The sequence below is a fragment of the Zonotrichia leucophrys genome, chromosome 24 (assembly GCF_028769735.1).
Source record: "Zonotrichia leucophrys gambelii isolate GWCS_2022_RI chromosome 24, RI_Zleu_2.0, whole genome shotgun sequence".
NCBI lineage: Eukaryota > Metazoa > Chordata > Aves > Passeriformes > Passerellidae > Zonotrichia > Zonotrichia leucophrys.
This window is the reverse complement of record NC_088193.1, coordinates 11,633-31,680: the sequence shown is the minus strand read 5'-3', so window position 1 is coordinate 31,680 and position 20,048 is coordinate 11,633. Positions and strand designations below refer to the sequence as shown.

The following is a 20,048-nucleotide window of genomic DNA, read 5'->3' as shown; positions in this document are numbered from 1 at the left end:
TATTGGTACGTCACTTCCTCCCATGCGGGATGCGAGTGAGTCCCAGTGGAGGGCGGGCGGCCGGGACCGCGGCCGCGCTGAATGAGCGACGGCTCCGCCGCCTCCCAGCCGGAACCGCCTTTTGCCCAGGTCTGGGGATCCGCGCTTGCGGGCGAGTCACGGCCAGCGCAGTCACCGCCGGCAGGCGGGGTGGCGAGGCGTGTTACCCGCGTGCCGAATGCGCAAGATCGGAAAAGTGAGCGGCTGTTGGGTTCGTTTCCCCACGTGTTTCCTCAGATGTCGGGAAAATTCAGTAAAATACCTTACTGGAGATTTTTGGTTGTCAGGAAATCTGTAACTGCTGATGGGCCCTCGGGGCATTTTTGCGGGGTGGGGAGGGGAAGGCAGGATAGGTTCAGTGTCCATTCACTGTTCTGTTCGTTCAGGTGTCAGTCGATGAGCGGAGGGGGAGACGCAGCAGAAAGTCCATTAGCAATACGAAGAACTTTTACGTGCCCTGCAGCTGTATGGCAACCTGAAATAGTTTCTGATGGCTTTATCTGATTTTTCTGATGGCTTTATGGCCACCTAACGAGCTGCTGCTGTGTTGAGAGGCCACCTCTGCTCTGCTGTCTGTTGCACATATGCAAAAGTGATTTTGTAAACTTTATAACAACTTTGAGGCGGGCACTAGGTACCGCCGGGGACGAAAGCACAGCACAGAGGTGCCGGGGAGCATGTCTGGCCAGAGGCCGCTGCTACTTTGGGTTAGGCTGTCGGGAGGTGATGAAAACTCGTGTTACTTGCCCACCACGGCGAGAGTGGCACAATCGCGAGCGGACGAACGGAAAGCATCTGCGTTGCTGCTGTGTCCTGCGTGCCTGGTGGGAACGGGGCAGTGACTCCCATCAGAAAAAAGCGTGACGTGAAGGAGAAAAGCGTCGCTAATCGAAGCTCGGAAAGCCGGTGGGGACTTGGGCTTTCAGATTGCGGCTCTGCTCCTATTTCGTTCCCCCAGAAGAGAAGACCCGCGGCAGCAGCCGTGAGGTTCCCGGACCGTTCAGACCGGGTACCACGGCCTGCACGCAGGCCCGGGGCGGAGCAGCGGGCGGGGTGTGCGCCGCGGCTCGGGCGGCGCCGCCGGCCCGCGGGGGGCGCGCGCGCTCCGCCGCGCCGGAAGGAAAGAAGCGGCGGCGGGTGCGCGTGCGGTGCCGCGGGGCTGCGGCGGGGCCACGTGCACCCGGTGCCGCGAGCGGGGCAACGCCGCGGCCCGCCCGCCATGCCCGCTGCGCTGCCGTGAGCCCCGCGCTCTGTGCCATGGGGCCAGACCTGGGCTGGGCCGCGCTAGTGCTGCTCTTTGCCGCCTCGCTGCTCACCGTGGCGGCCTGGCTGCTCCAGTACTGGCGGTCCACGGCCCTGCGAGCACTACGGCGTCGCGGAGCGGCGGGGGAGGAGGCCGGGGCCCGGGCGCTGCTCGCGGCCCTTCTCGCCCTGAGGTCCCTACGGGAGCAGTGGCAGCGAGCTTGGGTGCGAGCTCTCAACAGCCAGGCGCGCCGGCACGGGGTACGGCAGGGCACGAGCCGGGGAGCGCGGGGAGCGGCAGCGAGGTGAGGCGGGCCGACCAGCCTGCTCTTTGTTCGCGGGTGCCGGGACAGCCGTTGCCCTCGCGGCGCTCCGGCCGGAGGAGCCGGTAGGCACCTTGCGTACGGCTCAGTTCGGCCTGCGTGGGAGCAGTGCGAGCACAGAAAGGGCGGAGCGCGTTACCACGCATCGTTTAACGCGGGTTGGGGTAATACTGTAGTCACTCTGATTTTCCGCAGCAATCTCTTCCAAATTTTCTGGTATTTATTTTCTTTATTCTCCCGGTATTGCCATTGTATTATCTGCAGTTTGAAGTTCATGAAGGAGAGTACGCCTTGATGATTCCATATGGAAATAATTCCATTATAGCTTGTGTTGCCTGCAAGGCAGTGACTTAATACCTACAGAAACTGTGGTCCAAAGCTGTCCAAAGTCTATTGCAATATCCCCCCCCTTTTTTTTTTTTTTTAATCGTATAAGTGGGAAAGGGTTTCCTTTCTGTTGTGTAGGCAGTTAAAGTCCTGAAAAACATAATGCAAACTTGTTTTTGAGTATTCCAGCAAGATAGGAAAAGTATCTCCCTTTTTGAATGAGTGACAAATTCTAGGCTGGATTCAACGTGAAGTGCCTTCCCCCACTGGGCATAGTGCTCCTTCTGTAGAAACTCACCCTCTGCTTCCATGCCCCTCTTATCACAATGCAATAGTCAGAGTGTCACCAGTTTCCCATATCTGATATGCTGTGCTTTTCTGTCATGTGTTGAATTACTCACATTATCACAAAATGACCTGAATGTATAAGTTCTAGAATTTAGAACTCCTGTAAAGGGAAGATTAGCTGGTGGCTGAATTGACATGAAGGCCCCAGAAGGCCCCACTTCAGTTCCTGCTGCAGCTGCTCCTTGTGTGGAGTAGCATTGCCTCAGTGAGTTGCTGGGTCTAAAAGCTGTTTTCTGAAGCGGGGTCTGGGAGTTATCGTGGAGGACTTTGCTTGTGTGAGATTTTGGATGAGATTTGGACTTTCCTGGAGGTGCTTCGTATCTGTGAATTCAAGCTTCAACTGGACACCTTGTTTCCTTTCTCTGTATAGACAAGTCGAGGTGGGTAGAATTATAGTGTGCGATAGTTCTGGATGCTGGCTGGAGTGTCTCTGGGACCCCACATCATTCATCTTCTTTGGAACTATCAGGTTGGCTCTGACTACTGGGAACTAACAGTTTTCTCTTTGCAGAGTTCAGTGCAGATCACATTTGAAGAGGGTCCTCAGTTACCACAAGCTGCCAATATAAGTTGTGTGACATGCAAGGGACAGTCGGACCACAGCATGGTAAGGCTTTGCTGTTCTAAACTGTGCAGTTTGGTGTGATGGTGTGTTCTGCAGACACTGCTGAGGCCTTTGTGATGGAGATGGTGGAACCAGGGAAGTTTTGTGTGAGGTCTGTTTGGAGGAATTTGGAGGCCTGTCTCCTGTTTGGAGGCTCTGGAGCTTGCACAAGTAAGCTCTGTGAGAGAAGATATGTTGGTGGAGCCGGGACGTGTGAAGGCTGAACCCAAACATCAGGGTTCTACTGTGGTGAACAGAGGAGTGCTCTTGTCACAGCACAGGGTCTGAAGTTGGCAGGTTTGCAGCTTTGAACTTGGCGAGAACAACACAGCAGCCTCTTGCCGGGATATAAACTCATCTTTTCCTTTTCTTTTTAGGTGCTGTGGTGCCATCTGTCAGCTGAAGCTGTGAAATTCCCTGTCTCTGTTACTCAGCAGTCCCCAGTTGCTGTTTCTGTGGACACGTATCATGTCACTTTGGCTGTGCTGCAGGCTCAGGTAAGGGATTACAAAAAGTTAAACATTGACCTCCCTCCTCCATCTAGTCCCACGCTGATCGAGGAAGGAGGACCTGATTCAAAGTGCAAATAAAGGCCTCATTGGGCTGGGAGAAGCGGTGTGCTGTCACTAACATTTGGTGAGGTAGCAAATATTCCCCATCTGCATGCCGAGTCTTGTTTTCTGAGTCTTCATATGCAGATTTTGGCTATGAAACATAGCTGTAAGAAATTTCAGAGAGTTTTGAGACATGGCTGCATTCTATACACTGCTTTCAAGTGGGTATTTAAGAAGTGAGAAGTTCAGAGAATTCAATTCCCCTTGTGGCATAGTGGAAGGGGGAAGGTATGGGAGGGGAAAGGCTATGTAAAAGTATGGTGTCCTAGTAGTGGGTGAGAAAAAGAAATCTATGGTGAGGAGTAGTTTGCTTGTCAGTTCCCCTCATTACGTTCACAAGAGCACAGTGCAGCTTTTTCTGGATATCGGAGAGGCTTATTCCAGCAAAGAAGCTCTTAAATCACAATGGGTGGTAACTCCATAGTTACTTTCTGGCTGGATTTGATTCTTTGAAATATGGTTTTCCATCATGATGAAGGACATGATGCTGGAGATGGTATCTTGCTTGGAGGTAGTGTGCACAAAAAAAAAAAGGAAAAGATAGACATGGCATGGCAAAATTAGAAGTAACTCAGTGATAGCAGAAGCTAATCCCATGCTGTTGCAGACAGTTTGAAGCTTGTTCTTGAACCTTTTTGCTCTCAGAAGCTTTATTACAATTTTCAGCATACTTTTATCAGGTTATTCCAGTTTGATTTTGTACCACTGTTCTGTGGTCATTTCCAGAAATGCAGAGCTCCTCTCTCTCTTTAGCATGTAGTGTACCTGCTGCCTGTCTAGTTATGGGCAGCAACTGCAATTGCATTTCATTTCTGAAAAGTCCCCTTTTTCACATCTCATCCAATTGCTGCCCTACTCATTGGCATTTTCTAGGTCTCCTTGTCTGCACCTGGTGAAGTTTTGGGTTGATTGTTCGTGTAAAGGAGTTGCGTATAGTATTCTAATTGAGGTCTTGCTGCTGCTGTTTTTTAAAATGCAGGTTAGATTACCACATGCCTACCTGTTTTTTGGAATACTTCAAGTACTGTGTTCCCAATTGTGCCCTGTGCCCTGTCCATTCTGGCTCACGTCTTGTTGGTTACTTACGTGGTTACTTACGTGGCCACTGTGTCTCATATATGTTGCTTTTGTCTGATGACCTTCTGTGTTGTCAGTAAATGTCAACCTGGTAATTGAGAACTGTACTGAATTCTATTACCCAGTTTTTAGTAGAGCTCTCAGGTCACTTCAGTTCCGTTCGTGTGTGGTTCCGCCTCTGTCTGTCACATTAGTGATGCTTTTATGGGTACATGGGTGTGCAAATTCTTAACTTCAGCTAAACTACAGGATAGTGTATATTCTAGTTTGTTGTTGCAGACTGTTGGTGACCCAGGTGGGTCTTCAACCTGAGGATCATCTTGTAGAGATGTGTTGCTGACTTATAAATGGTTGAGTTTACATTTGGCAATGCCTAAGTGATGTAACTCAGTAAATATCCTATGTGTTGGTGCCCAGTTGGGCACTTGTGGATTGTACTCTGCAGGCTTTTTCTTCAGTAAAAGAAAAAATGGATCATTTTTCCCTCTGGTGGTGCCTGGGCATCCAGTTGCAGTGTGGGAGCCAGATCTTGCCATGGAGCTTCTGCAGCTGCTTCGTCCTGTAGGCCTGGGAGCACTTGCGTTCCTATGTTCTGTTTTTTACTGTTGCACTGGTGTGAGGGCCTTTCAATTGCTGAATTTGGAATGGGTCAAAAATCACCTAATGTAAGCAGAAACTGTTTCCAGCTATGGATATTTGTTCTGGGCCAGGTGGAGATCCACTTGGAGGAGATACAGAATGAGGGTCTCCTGGTGTCATGGACATTCAAAGACAGACCAGACTTGGACCTTTTTGTTCTTCCACGACTTGGGCTTCCTGAGGTGAGTGGTTAACAATGGAAGGCTGACTGTGAGTGGAGGAAGGAGCAGAAACAGCTAGAAGGTGGGCTGCTGTGGAGGAGAAGGGTTGGCAGCTCACTGCCATGGCCCTTTAGGGCAGTGGAGAGGATTCTTTCATCCTGGAATCGGTACTAGCTCAACTGTGTCAAAGCAGCATCCTCAAGAGGACTGAAGTGGCACCAGTATCTATTGAAGGCTTTCTGTCTATGTTGGTTCCTCCTGCTGTTGTCACATGTAGAGCTGCAAAACGAGCTGGGTTGCCGCTCTTTCTTTGTGTGAGGTGGTGTTTGTTGTTGTTTTGTTGGTTAAGTTTGATTGGGTTTTTTTGAAGGGATTAATTAAAAGTAGGAGATTAATGTGGGGAATCCCTGGGTTAGAGGTTTAATGAACAGAATGTGGGTGTGCTTGCACTTCTGTGATCCGGATAGGTTGGTTGATTTTTTGTTCTATTGACACCTTTGTTACTTTATACTGAGTAGTTCTAGGAATTCGACTGTTTTCCCAAAAGTGTGGTGGCACCATCTCCTGAGGTGGTAAGCATGTGGCAAACTATAAAATCTGTACTGTAAAAATTTACACCAGCTAAACTACAGAAGTAGAGACTTAGTTTGTCTCATTTAGAAAGCTTGCATTTGCCTGCAGCTGCTACACAGAAGCTTTAAGCTCTGAGGAGAGCGAGTATGGAATGTGGGAAGAGTGTTTGGGTTATTACTGGGAGAATGACTGTGTAGCATATTAGAGGCGTGAGAGGCAGGTGGAGCTGTAAATGTGTCCATTTTTTAATGACATTCCTGCATTTCCCCTTGATTTACGGAGAGAAGGATGATGGGAGAGCAGATTTATCCACTATAAAGGATCTGGTCGAGGATACTATTGTCAGCACGAAGCCAGCCATGATGGTGAATTTGGTGGCCTGTACCGCTGGGGCCAGTGCAGTAAGTCACTCTTCTCGTGTCATTCTTGTGCCCCAAACACAGGCACAACCCTAACCCAAGACACTTCTGAGGGCTGAGGCTCAGGCAGGATCCAAGGCTTGAGTTTCACTTCTGGGTGACAGCCGAGTCCTGGCCTGCACTATCATAGGGGTTTGGGTACTGCAATGTGGTGCTTAGGGATAATTAGAAATTGCTCCTAAGGGCAACTCCTTCCACCTTTTTTCTTGAATGCTGATTGTTGGTCACATCCTTGTGGAGCTGGACTGCCTGAGATACATCTCTTTTTGGCGGTTGGTCTTGCTCTGAACACGAGGGCTCTCTCCAAGGCAGCATTTGCGGACATGGAATGTCCCATGGTTTGTCATCGTCAGTTGACTGTCCAGTAGCCAGCAAGCTTGTTCTTGCCTGTCGCCTCCTCTGTCTGCCTTAAACTTCCCATCTGAAATAACATTAGGGCCTACTGGAGGTCAATGGCCTGGGAAACCTGCAGCATCCCTTGATGGCCTTGCGGGTATTCCCCTGTGTTGGTGTGAGGAGCTACTTAATAGATACAAGGACGATGCCTCTTGCTGCTGTCTGCTGGTGAGTGAATGATAAAGGTAATGGTCTCGCTCTCATCATTCCTCAGGTACCCAGCAATAAGTTGACTCGAGAGTGCCCGTCCAGAGTAGCAGCAGCCCCTCTGGGTTCTAAGCTGTTGCTCCGGAATCTTCGAGTGCTGAACTTGGGCTGCCAGGGAAAGGGAGGTAAGCATGAAAACATTCCTGATCCACGCGGGCAAGTGTGCAGGTGGCGAGATTGGAGCAAGTGGATGTTTTGAGTGGGTTTGAATGGAAAAGAGGGGGGTGTGTGTGACGAACCACTGCCTCTTGTTGATCAGTGCACATGTGCCCTCTGTCTCTCTTGCAGGAGTTGGGGAGATACGCTGTGTGGCAGAGCTAGACAGCCCCCCGCAGCAGAAGTGGACGAGGCCAGTGATAGGTGGCAGTGTCGGTGCTGCTGGAGAGATGGAGTGGAATGACGAGTTCTTTCTGTAAGTGTTTGTTCTCTTTCTGGCTGGAGCAGTGTAGGCGGACCGGCATGATGTCTGGGTATCGTTACCATGCTGCAGTAAGTGATGTGCACGGTGCAGAGATGAAGTCTGTGCCACAGAGCAATGTCTGTTTATGCTGCCCCTGTGCCAGACTGCTGATTGGGGCATTTGGCCCCAGCTTGCATACATCTTTCTCACTTCCCTGGGTGGGCAGAAGTGCTAAATGTAGGTGCAGCAGCTGCAATAGGATGTATCATAAACAGCCTTTCAGAGGCACTGCCCTCTCAACTTCCACTGTCAACCTACACAGCTCTGCAAGGCACGCAAACCAGAATTCTCCTTTTTGTCATTTGGTACTCTAGTCATGTCCTCCATGGTAGTGCATGCTACTGAAACTTTAGAAAGGGTGAGATTTGAGGGAGGGAAGATACAGAATGAGGTTGTTTGCTCCGTGGCCACTTAAAAAAAGATTGCCTAACACCAGCCCCTCTTCGGTTTCAACAGGGAGTTGGGACCTAGAAGCAAAGAACTGAAACTACAGGTGCTGAGGAGCAGCGATGGAGGGGGAAGTGAGTACGAACAACCCTAAGATGGGTTTTAAGACTGGGAGGCAAAAATGCCTAAGGGACTCCCTGTGCTTTAAGCTCATGGTAGTTCTCTGTTGGTATATGTGATGAGTTCTGCAAAGGATTTTTCATATTTAGCTTTATGTGAGCTTCTGTGACTCTGTGAAGTAACTCATTTTGTTCTTCTGCCAAAATGGTCTGGGTCTGACCTTGAATCAGGAGGTTCCTGTGGCCTGCCTGTCTGCATTCTGAAGCAGGCAGAAGCATGCAGGATTTTGCCTCTTGTATTAGGAGAGCTTTGCATAAGGCTCTTAACTGTTCTTTTGTACTCAGTTGGGGACTTACTGCAGCATCTATTTTTGATGGAGGCCACACAGTGGTCATCTTTTTAAGGGAGTTGAATCCTGAATTGTTAAAGAGGAGCAGAGGAGCATTGCTTGCCCCTTCTCCCTCTCAAACTTGGGAGTTAATGGAGTTGTGGCAATGTGTTGTGTTGACCTATTGTGCTGCTTCCCAAAAGCAGGGATTACCTTGGAGATGTCTGAGGTGCTGAGGTCATGTGAAGTGTATTACTTTTGCTCTTCCTTCTTGCAGATGTGCTGCTGGCATATGCCACACTTTTGATAGATTCTTTGGACAAGCAGCCATCTGGGAGACAGGTCTGCTCACTGACCCCGGGAGCTGGACAGTCACTGACAGCTGAAGCTACCATTACATTGGAGGTGAGCTCATATATGCACAAGCTGTGCATATATGCATGCTCTGGAAGAGTTCATAATGTGAGCCTCTAGCTGGAGACATGCATGTTTGGGCCTGAGCTCGGCACAGACGGCTAGCAGACCCTTGTGCCATGGAGGGGTGGATGTCACCTGCCCCTTGGTCCCTGAGCCTCTTGCTGTTGAACTTATTCTGTACTGGGAATGGCCCCTTGGTACCCAGAGCTGCAGCTTTTGTTGCCCAAACATGCCTGCCTTTCCATCTGGGAAGAAGAGTGCCTCTCTGATCAGTGCTTTACTGCTTTTAGCTGCTGTTCCAGGAGTCTCCTGCATCTCTGAATGCTCCACATGCCACATCTCTGAGAACCAGCATCACCCCCACTAAAAAGGTGGAGATGGACCGGACCATCATGCCTGATGGCACCATTGTGACTACTGTCACCACAATTCAGTCCCGGCCCAAGGCAGACTGCAAACTGGGTGAGGCTGCACAGCAGTAGGTTTATTGTACAGGTGGCTCCTATGGCAGCACAGACTTAGCTGCAATATCCCCATGGCTGCTCATGAAGGCAGTAGCAAAAGTGTTTAGCCATCACACCTGGATATGGCAGGCTCACGCTTGATGTATTGCTTTTGGTGTGTGGGTCAGAACACGGGCATCCATGCTATTCCCCTTCGTTGGAAACTCTTGTGTAGCCCTAGGGTAGAGAATTGCAGTTGTGTGTCTGGAGGAGGTGAGGGAGGGATGAGCCTTTCACACACCCTTTTGGTGGTGGGATGTCTAATGCATATGCTGCCAAATAACCTGTGCATGATGTCAGGCTAAGTGTTTAGCCAGGCTTTCTCTAGTTTCTTCACTGCTAAAAAAGTTAGGCTGAACATACCGATTGTGGAGCCAAAAGTATGTTGATCTGGCTTCCTAGGGGTTGTTGCTGCTTGTGGTCTGGCATCCTGGTGAATGTGGTGCTGGATATTCCAAGAGGCGGGCTGGGAAATTACATGAATGAAGTATTGCTGTGTCAGCTTCACAGGACTTGCAGCCCAGAAGGGCAACCATATCCTTTGCTACATCAAAGGAGGTGTGGCCAGCAGGCCGAGAGAGGTGATGCTCCCCCTCTGCTCTGCTCTTGTGAGACTCTGCCTTGAGTACTGTGTCCAGCCTTGCGGCCCCCCCGGCACATGACAGATATGGACCTGTTGGAGTGAGTCCAGAGGAGGACCGCTAAGTTGGTCACATACCTGGAACACCTCGCTGTGAAGAAAGGCTGAGAGAGTTTGAAGCTGTTTAGGCCAAAGAGGAGAAGGCTCTGGGGAAACATTACAGCAAGCAGCCTTCCAGTACCTAAAAGGGGGCTTGTAGGAAGGCTCAAGACTGATTTTTTTACAAGGGCATGCAGTGATAAGGCAAGGGGAATGGCTTTAAGCTGAAGGAGGGTAGATTTATATTAGCCATTAGGAAGAAGTTTTTCCCTCTGAGGGTGCTGAGTTACTGGCACAGGTTGCCCAGGAAAGCTGTAGCTGCCCTGTCTCTGGAAGTGTTCAAGAGCAGGCTGAATGGGGCTTGGAGCAACCTGGTCTAATGGCAGTCTGGTTGGAACTAAGTGGTTTTCAGGTCCCTTCCAACCCAAAACATTCAGTGATGCTGATTTTTTTCCCAGTGGGCTTCTTTCTGCCACAAAGCTTTACAGAGCTGCCTTGCAGGCTCTCCAAATGCTCGCTTGAGGCTTTTGGGGGTTGTGTAGGGGGCACAATATGATAACGTAGTAGTGTAAGCTTCATCTCCATTTACTGGTATCTCGGTGTTTCTTTTGCTGTGAAGATTCACCATCGAGGTCGCCTTCCAAAGTGGAAGTGACTGAAAAGACAACAGTGCTCTTGGAGACTGGCCGTCCTCATGGCCACTTGCCCAGCAGTAGCCGTAAGTGCTTGGAAATTTGAGGCTCTTACTGAATTAACTGTGTTCCTTAGCCTGTTTTAGAAAGTGGCAGTCTGAGTGCGGTTCCCTGAACTTGCTTGCATTTTCTGCTTCAGAGAATGTCCAAGTGCCTGAGTGAAGGTGGGGGCAGAAGGCTGATGGTGGTGGTGGTGTGTGGGCAGGTAAAAGATATTCCCCTTTGACCATCCAGTCAGGGACTATGAGTGTTTCCTTGCTTGACCAGAACTTTCCAGGCTATCCGGACCCACACAACTTTGGTCACCCTGCACTTGGGGCTCTGATTGTGTCTAGAACAGAGCACTGCAGCTCTTTTGACAGTTTGCTGCCAAAGCAAACTATTGGGAGTCTTTGGAAATCTTTGTTGAGTGGTGCGGGGAAGGGGAGGTGTATTTTAATGATATGCCTGGTGGGAAACGAAACGTTTCAGGTACCTGAAAAAGCCAACGGCTACCTCTACCGAGCTTCCTTCATTTTGTTTCTTTGGACAAGTCTATCGTAGACTTTGGGTGGGGGAACTTACATGCATTCGTGTGCATGTAAGTTGCCTATTGCAAGCATTGCAGTCAGAAAGCGACCTTTTGCCTCTGCTGAAGGTTGCTGCTCCAAGCATTGGTACTTTTCTTGTGCTCAGGGGATAGCCATTTGCCCAATGGCTTGGATCCGGTGGCTGAGACGGCAATCAGGCAGCTAACTGAGACGAATAACAAGACCACCAAGAAGACACCGACGAAACGTAGTACACTGATCATCTCAGGAGTGTCCAAGGTCTCTGGTAGTTAGGAGCTGCATTTCCAGTCTGGGTGGTTGCTTGTAGGGATGCGTGTATGAAACTAACCTGTCCTGTAGGGACCGGTGTGGGAAGCATGGGTGACTGGCTCATCAGAAACCTTTAGCTGCTTCCCAGTGGCCATTAAAAGGTTCCTTGCCAATAGGAGTTCACAACCTTTAGCTGCTTCCCAGTGAGCATTAAAGGGCAGCTGCCAGTGGGAGTTCACAACGGGCAGCTGCAGAAAGGGATGTGGTTGCCGTAACTGGTTTTGAACCTTGTGGAGAATATAAGGAGTTCTCCCTGAACTTTGCTGCGGGAGTAAGGGATGTGCAGCAGAATGCCTTGTAATCGGCCACATTCCAGTATATTTCAGCCAAAGAGCGGCAGTTGTCCATTGGTGCCATCTGGCACTGATGATCTGAACTGGGCCGCCCATATGTAGGTATAGATGGCAGTAGGCAGATGAGTGGAATTCTTTTGATCCTGTGTTCATGTCTGTTCTGCCTCTCTAACCCCCCTTCAGGTACCTATTGCTCAAGACGAAATGGCACTTTCTCTGGGTTATGCTGCATCCCTGGAGGCCACAGCGTATGGGGACTCTGAGGCAGACAGCACAGCTGACCAGATGCACGATTTTACTGAATTGTCGCGGCCACTGGAAGCGTTGCCATTGGGTCAGAGGGACAGTCAGGAGCTGGATGAGACAACGCGATCAGATGTCTCTGAAAGACCATCCGTGGAAGATGTTGAGTCTGAAACTGGCTCCACAGGAGCCCTTGAGACAAGGAGCTTGAAAGATCACAAAGGTAAGCATGAACTGTTAGGGTAGGGTAGCTAACATGACCCATAGCATTAGCTGTACGTGAGGACAGAGTGACATCCAGGTTCCACACCCAAGCATGGGGTCTGCAGCCACCTTTTAGCATTGCAAAGAGCAGCTTCTGATGGAGCTGGGAAGAGCCTGCCTTTGTCTTGTGGTTTTTCCACTGAAGTGACTTGAACGGCCTTCATTTGTAGGTGTCTGATTCCTGTAGCCTTTCAAGGTTCTGTGCTCTCTTAGATGGGAACCCTGCACAGCCTGTGTATTATAGAAAACCCCTTTTTTCTCCCTGGTCTCCAGGTCCACAAATGAGGCACATGCCCGTAAATAATGATTCATCCTCTGAATTTGGTGTGGTGTGGACATGGAGGCCACCCAGCAATGTAGATTGTATGGGCCTTGATTGCCCTCCTTCTTTCCCTGTTAGTATTGAAGCAGCTAGTGCCTCTGACCTGTTGTAATGTAAGATGTTCACACAAACTCACTTCTTTTAAATGATGAAGTGGGCTGCCTCAACCTAGCTGCTGTCCTGGCCTTTCCACACATTTGTCAGGTGGATGGTGCACCTTGGATTTTTCTGCTACCAACTTATGTAAAGAAATGCAAATTAAAATCTTGATTACTCAGACTATTAGAGTGGGACAAATTTTGGGGAATTGTACCCTGTTACAACTAGGTATGATTTGGGCTGTGGAGGCCCCTTTTTTGAATGTCAGTGGGTAGAAGGGTGTGTGACCCAGATTCCCAAGAGAGCTGGTGGGGGGGGAACAGAGGGAAAATGGAAAGCAAACCCCGTCTGTAGGAAATACCATTGTAGTGTTATATGGCCTGCAGGTTTTGTATGTTGTCTTTCTGATCCATTTGAGGTTGAAAGCAATTGGCATCTCCGCCTTCTCCTGCTTGTGGGAGTCATAAAGAGCCGTTGGCATTATTTGCCTCTAGACTGGGCACGTCATGAAAATGCAGGCAGTTGTTCCAGGCGCAGGGGACAAAGTTAATCCCTGTGCCCTTGAGACAGGCTGATCTGAGAGGCCTTTTCCATCTTGTATGTTCCTCTCAGGGTCTTCAGGTTCAGATGATCTCACTTTTTGTTTTCCATTCATGTGAGTCTTGGTTGTCATTTGAAATGCTGCACGCTTCCACTGAGAGGAGGATATTGTGTAAAAGGAATTTTATGCAGAGAGGAGATGGGATGGAATGTTTAGTGAGGCAGCTTGTTGGTGTTGCAGTCTATCGTCAGCTGAGCCTTGGGAAGCTGGGATTAGCCAACCTGCTGTGTACTTCTGCCTCTCAGTGTGGAAGAGGACTGCTGTATAGCTGAGAATGGCTGGGTGTGTTACTGTCCCTGAAACTTGCCAGTCCAAGACACTATCATGGTTTCTGTCTCCTTCCTGTCTCTGCAGTTAGCTTTCTTCGGAGCGGTACCAAGCTCATCTTCCGGAGAAGGAGCAAGCAGAAGGAAGCAGGCCTGAGCCAGTCACACGATGACTTGTCCAATGTCGCTGCCAACTCCACCACCAGAAAGAAAACTGGTAGCTTCTCTCACCGCCTCATCAAACGCTTCTCCTTCAAGTCTAAATCCAAACCCAAAGGTAGTGACAACACAACAGCTGGTGAAAACTGAAGGAGGGAGAAGCCCATTGGAAAAATTTCTCAGAGATTGTTTTCTAGTCTCTTGTCTTCCCACTCCATGGTATCTGTGACTTGAAGTCCAGTTCTTTCCAACCTTGGCTGAGGGAAGACACCCCAGTGCTTTATGCCGTTTGGGGAGCGGAGGTGGCAAACCCAGGACTTAGGTTGTTTGGCTGCCTTGGCTTAGCCTTCTCTGCTTGTTGCACCCTACTGTGCTCTCCCAGAAAATCCAGGTGGCATGCTAATCCCCCTGGGGGTTCCAGGAACTGCAGAAATGACTCCGTGTGTGTCATCAGGTGCCTCGTGGAAACGGGGGGCAGGTCTGTCAAGTGGCAACCTTCAGAGTTAAAATCAAGAAACTACTGGGTTAGCTATAGGGCCAAGAAGTGTGACATGTAGCCTCATTCAGTCTTCTAGTGGCAGAGAATGATGCAGTCACTGATGATCTAAACACTGTTATTGCTTGTGCTTGGTGCAGAGGCTGTAACTTGAGGTGTGCTGCAGGGTGATATGTTCCTGAGCTGTGAGCTCTCAGAAGACAGCTGTCAGCTGTCAAAGTTGTGGTCCTCCACCTGGCTCTGCCATTGGAAGAGTGGTTCACACAGCTCTGAGGAACCCCTGTTTGCTGTGCTCTGTTGGTGAAGGAAGAAGTCTCTAAGAAGAAGGAAGTTTTAACTACTGTACAAGTTTTCATGGAAGCCTGAGCCTTCGCAAGAATGCCCGGTCAGTGCTGTCGGTTCTGCCACCCTGTGCAGCCACCCCGTGACACAACACTCCTTCCACATCTGTGTTTTTGAACAGGGAAGGGCCTGTACTGAGTGCACACACCAGCTATTCCCTTGCTCTTGGGGGTGGTTGGGGTTGTTCCCAAAGGGCTGCCAGGCTGTCTTCCAGACCTGCTGAGTGTCCAGTGTCGTGCTGTCATGGTTCTCATGCCAAGGACTGGCACCATGCTGGGGATGGATGGCAAGGAATAAGGCAAGGAATGTAGTGAAGGGCAGTTCAATGGGGACACTGAAGGGGCTTGCACGTGGCAGAAAGAGGCAAGAGTTTATATATTGTCACTGATGGGTTTCCTTTAGTTGAGGGAATCTTTCTGGATTGTATTTGGTATTTCCTTTCTTCTCGCAAACACGGACCCCTCTGTTCAAACAGAGGACATTTCTGCAGTAAGTACTTGCAGAGAGGGAGAAGTGTGCAGGGGGAGACATAAAATCCCTGTGCAGGAGGACACTGTCCTTCTAGAGAAACAGTTGTCCAGTCTCCTGGCCCATACACATTTTATCTATAATATCCCCAGAAGTTCCCTTCAGATAGCACATAACAATGCTCTTTGGAGAAACACTCATGTCCTGTCAACATGCCTGGTTTGAGAGAAACCTCCTGCTATCCTGTGGGTTGTTGAGATAAGGAGGTAGGACTGAGGGGAGGAAGTACCTCACGGAAGAGGTATTTCCCAGGCCTGACTGTATTCTCTAGTTCTGCTCTTCCATCAGAGTATCTCCTGTGGTAGTGTCTGCTGTCCTTCCTTGTACAGGATGCTGCCAACTGAAAAAGCAGTTCTCTTGATGGCGCAGGTAAAATGTGTTTCTTGGAAGGACAAACCCTGGCTTGCTGATACTGCTGCCGTGTGCCATTTCCAAGGACCAGAATGTGTTTGGTGTGCTGGTGCGAAAGGATTTACAGGTGGCTGTTTCTTCCGAATTTGTAAGGTGGGGAAGGCCAGAGTTACTGAGGGTTGTAACTGAAAGTGCCTGTGTGTGCTAGCAGCAGGGACTCCTGGCTGTTTTTCCTGCTGATTCCTCACGTGATTGGGCATGTATGAATCTGAAAAATCATATCAGTTCAGCTGGTGACCAGGAACCTCTACATCTGTTTTGGTCTGGGAGTCTTTGTTGTCCACAAACTCTGTTATGTCTTTTATCCTTTGTTTCTTTGTTCCTTGTCCGCATGGCACTGTGGCTTGCTTTGCACTTCCATGCACTATGGATGCCAGAGAACTCGCTGTTTCTCACCGAGAATGATTTTCCTTGATGTCAGTGACTGGTTTGTGCTACAGTACCGTTCGAACTTGGCCATCTGTAGCTTGCCTATAGCAATACAACCACAGATTTCACATCACACCTTCTTTTGCTGGGTTGGTGCGGTACTGTCACATGTGATCTGACACACCCTTGTTCTCAAAGTCTCAGAGTTTGGTTTCAATTTGGTACTCTCTCTTGCACCATCCCCTCTATGACTTGTAGCTATGACATACTTTATGTTCCATTTTTGGATTTTATTTATTCATTAGGACACCATCTCAAGGTACTAAACCATGAAGATTTGAATCCAGACAGCACCACTTCTCTGGCACAAGACTGTGAAGCCTTGCACTAGAAATGCTGGTTTGAGCAGAAGAGCCTGTGGCATTTCAATTGTGGGTTAGTCAAGGACCTACCATGAGTCTCATTTGATAGTCATGTGTTCTTTTCTTTAAACTGTAGGAGCTTGAGCTGTCTTGGTGTGGAGTGGCTGGAGGTGAACACCGTTCACCATTCTTCAGAATCAGGGATCTGAGGCTCATGTACACAAGGAGGACTGTGAGGGCTAGCCAATGTTATCCTTGTCACTGTAGACTGGAGGCAGAAATGGCAAGGTTTCTGTCTGACAAACACATACCTAGATTCTTGACCAGCATATTTTGGTCTGGCTTGTAGGAGGAGGTGATAGGAAAGGGAGTTAAACAGAAGCTCAAGTTACTCACTGGCCTTGGGGACCCTTTCTAGCTATGTTAAATGGGCAGTTCCTGTCATACATCTGTGGCTTTCCTGTTTTGTTCCCGGTTTGTTGGCTCCAGGCTATGCCCGCCAGTGACTTGCAGTGGAGATACGGTTTTTGATTTTGAACTTGATGTGGCGGAAGACATCTGCACTGTGTTTGGCCAAGTGAATGGTATGTGGGAAGCATTCCAGTAGGGGCGTATCTTCCCTTGAATTTTTAGCAGTGTTTTTTACCACTGGCAGTGAATTGTGCTGCAAATCAGTATCTGGTTGAACGGCTTGCAAAGGAAAGGGATGTCATCGAGTGCTGGCAGGGCACATCTTCAAATATTAGGTCCTACATCTGGTTGTGTTTCCTAGAAGAGATGTATTTTCTGACATTTTTTTGCTTCTCCAAGTTGTACAGCATAGGAGTGCTATTGTAACCTTTTGTCTTCTTTTGAATATTCTCTCTAAGTCCAGACTGGTTTTCAGGGTGTTTGTCAAAAGTACGGTTTGAGGAACAGAGGGATAGCAGGGTATGAGTCTGCTGTGTGCATTGAAAATTTTTTTGGTTCTGATACTCTCCTCATTAAACGTGTTGATCTTTCCTCTTCTTATCTGAGCAAGGCTTTCTTTCTGGCCCACAAAGATGTTTTCATCCCCCAGGCAGTAGGTGCCATTTTTTTTAACCCTGACTTTAAGAACACAGGTTCCTGGTTCCTCAAAGGCATGAATGGTAATGAATTCGCCTCATGGTGGAGGTGTGGTTATTGATGTGAGAAACAATTTGTCTATCCTAATTTTCTCAGATGGAAAGAGAATGTCACACAGGGTTCTCCAGAAGCTGCAAAGATGAAGTCCCCAGGAATTTCCCCCCACAGAATAGCTGTTTTAAGAAACCTCTTTTGTATTTAATGTATTCTGTGTTTCTGGCTTTAGGACAGAAGAAATGCTATTTGAAGAAGAAATGCTATTTGAAATCTACTTTCCCAGTTTAACTTCTTCCAGATACGTGTGCCCTTGCCTTGGTGCTGTTGTGGGCTCTGTGGCATTTCATAATGCTTGGGGCCACAGAGTAACCCCATGAATGGCACAGGCCACCATCAAAATTTTTAAGCTCGAGTGATCTGCAGTTGGCAGATTGTTGTCTCAGGGTAGGCTCGCTTTTTGCACCTTGTGAAATTGGTCCACCAAATATATGGTGGAAGAGGAACAGCAGAGCAGTGGGCTTGAATGCGTGGAGGCTTCAACCTGCATATGAGGGCCTGCTTTCCAGATGCTGTATTTTTCTACTGGCTGCACAAGCAGAACACTGACTTGTACATGAAGCCAAAGTAGGCATTTTGTTGAGATTATTTTGGGGTTTTGTTTGTGTTGGTTTGCTTGGAGGGTTTTTTGGTTTGTTAGGGGTTTCTTGTTTGTTTGTGGATTTTGTTTGTTAGTTTCCTATTTTGGCTGAACAGATTTAGAATTTACCTGTGTATTTTTACTTCTCTGAAGAAAATAGATTTATGCTAGCTGAAAGCTGTAATTATGCTTGTAAGTATATTTCTGTCTAGATAAATCTTCTCCCTGTGCTTAGGGGAAGGGTTTAGGAGTCTCATCATCCACAAAGACCTCGGTGTTGGCCCACGAGAGATATCCTCTTGAGTTAGTGGAAAACAGACACAGGAAAAAATGAAGGGAACCTCAAAACCTCAGTGTTCTGAGGGTGCCATAGGATTTAACATGATGGATGTCTGAGGCCAGAGGAATTGGGTGCATGGATGTGTATTTGCACGGGCTTATAATAAGAGCATACTCTAGTTATAGAGTATGTGGTGCAAAGTGACTGGGGACGACAATGCCAATACATGGGACAGGAGAGTGGCCTTACCAGCTTCTGTGGCATTCATACCCATTTATGGCACAGACTTATTCAGGAGCAGACCTGAGCAAGCAAGTCCAACTCCTGGCCCTACAAGCACCCTCATGCAGCTTATGCAGTTGAGGGTGGGGTTTTAGGCAGCTAGACTGAAATGGGGAAGAGCAAGGGGAGACTACTTATGTGGAGAGCAAGTTCAGTGAAGGGGAATGTAAAGGGGAAAGCTTCTTCCAACCGTAGGCAAGTGCTGTTTTTAGATTAGAACTGGGCGTATGGCAAATATTCTTGTTAAAGCAATGATGTAGTTTCTCTTGGGACATTGTTTGCTGAACCTACAGAGAAGTCATTTCTGAGTAGCCGTGGAGATGCTTGAGTGTTTGGAGGGTTGTAGTTTGTGGTCTTTTCGCATTGTTCTCTCCATCCCAACTCCCCTACTGCAAAGTCACAGTGAGTCTCAGGGTAGAGTAACAGTCCCAGCATTGGTCAAACTTGTGGCAAAGTTGTGCTTGTGATCTCACAGCTCCTTCTACAGGCATGACTGCTCCACATCACCTTTCCTTGCTTTGTAAGGTACTGGACCAAATACCCACACAGAATTTGAATTAACACCCTTCCTCGTGTGTGCTCTTTTGTACTTTGATGCTTTCTGTCTGGGTGGATTATTTTGACCCCACATTGTTCAGGTGGGAAAGAATTGGAACTGTGTAGCTAATAATGAAAATAAAACTACATATGACTAAATGAAGTTCTTGCACCTTTGTAAATCTCAAAGGAGAATTCTATTGCTGTGTAATGGCTGAATCTGTTAACTTATTAAACCACATGAAAATCAAAACCTGAGTCTGATTTCATACTTGGTGTAGTGCTGTGAATTTCCCTCCAACCTGTCCCTGAGTGGCTGGCTGGCTCCTGAAATTCCGCATTGTGCAGGATGCCTTCCAGATCCAAGGTGGCACCAGTGCCAAGTCGGGCTGGTTTGACAGCACCAAGTGGCTCCTGCAGTCTGCCATCAGGAGCCTGATCTGGTGAGTTTTGTTTGCCAGGGAGAAAGGTTGGAGTTGGTGTTCAGGTACCTGTGGTGTTAAGTGGGTGGCCGTCTGCTGGGGTTCTGAAATCCAGGTTGCCCCTGCCCCATCTCTCACTTCCTTCGTCGCCTACCGGTGACTCCCTACAGCAGCCTGTGGGAGGCCTAACACGGTCTTTGGGATGACACACAGACATTGCAGGCTGAGGGGCAAATATGGGGAGTGGGGGGGGTGTTGACAGGTGGAGAGCTGACACTGAGGGTTAGGGGTGCAAAGGACACAGGGTACCAGGTAGGGTTGGGGTACAGGTGGGACTGCCCCAGGAGCCTCCCAACAGGTGCAGGCAGTTACCCCAATTGGAAGGTAGAAATGATGTTTGGAGGCCACAGAGTTACAAGTAGGATTTAAACCATTTTTTAGGTTTTTTCAGGGATTTTTAAGGATATTTTAGGGGCTTTTTTTGCAGGAGTTTTTTAGGAATTCTCTGGGAATGTTTTAGGATACCTCTAGGGCTTTTTTCAAGGCTTTTAAAATAACTTTTTAGGGTGTTTTAAGGGCTGTCTTAGTACTAATTGGAATTGTTAGGGGTGTTTTT

The 20,048-nt window shown here is 48.6% G+C and overlaps 1 protein-coding gene across 5 annotated transcripts; it reads left to right on the top strand.

Moving 5' to 3' along the window:
* Positions 1-33: 33 nt before the first annotated feature.
* C2CD2L (C2CD2 like) lies at positions 34-19,257 on the top strand. 5 transcript variants are annotated; one of them, XM_064732231.1, is made up of 14 exons: positions 34-129; positions 2,791-2,886; positions 3,261-3,380; positions 5,285-5,395; positions 6,232-6,348; positions 6,977-7,094; positions 7,258-7,381; positions 7,886-7,950; positions 8,542-8,669; positions 8,972-9,143; positions 10,483-10,581; positions 11,231-11,364; positions 11,892-12,174; positions 13,592-19,257. In XM_064732231.1, the coding sequence occupies exons 1-14, from the start codon at positions 82-84 to the stop codon at positions 13,810-13,812; spliced, it is 1,836 nt and encodes a 611-aa protein (XP_064588301.1). In that variant the 5' UTR covers positions 34-81; the 3' UTR covers positions 13,813-19,257. The 5 variants fall into 5 exon arrangements, with proteins under 5 accessions (XP_064588301.1, XP_064588303.1, XP_064588302.1 ...); XM_064732233.1 differs by having other exon boundaries at positions 122-235; XM_064732232.1 differs by lacking the exon at positions 34-129 and adding an exon at positions 147-250.
* Positions 19,258-20,048: the final 791 nt, after the last annotated feature.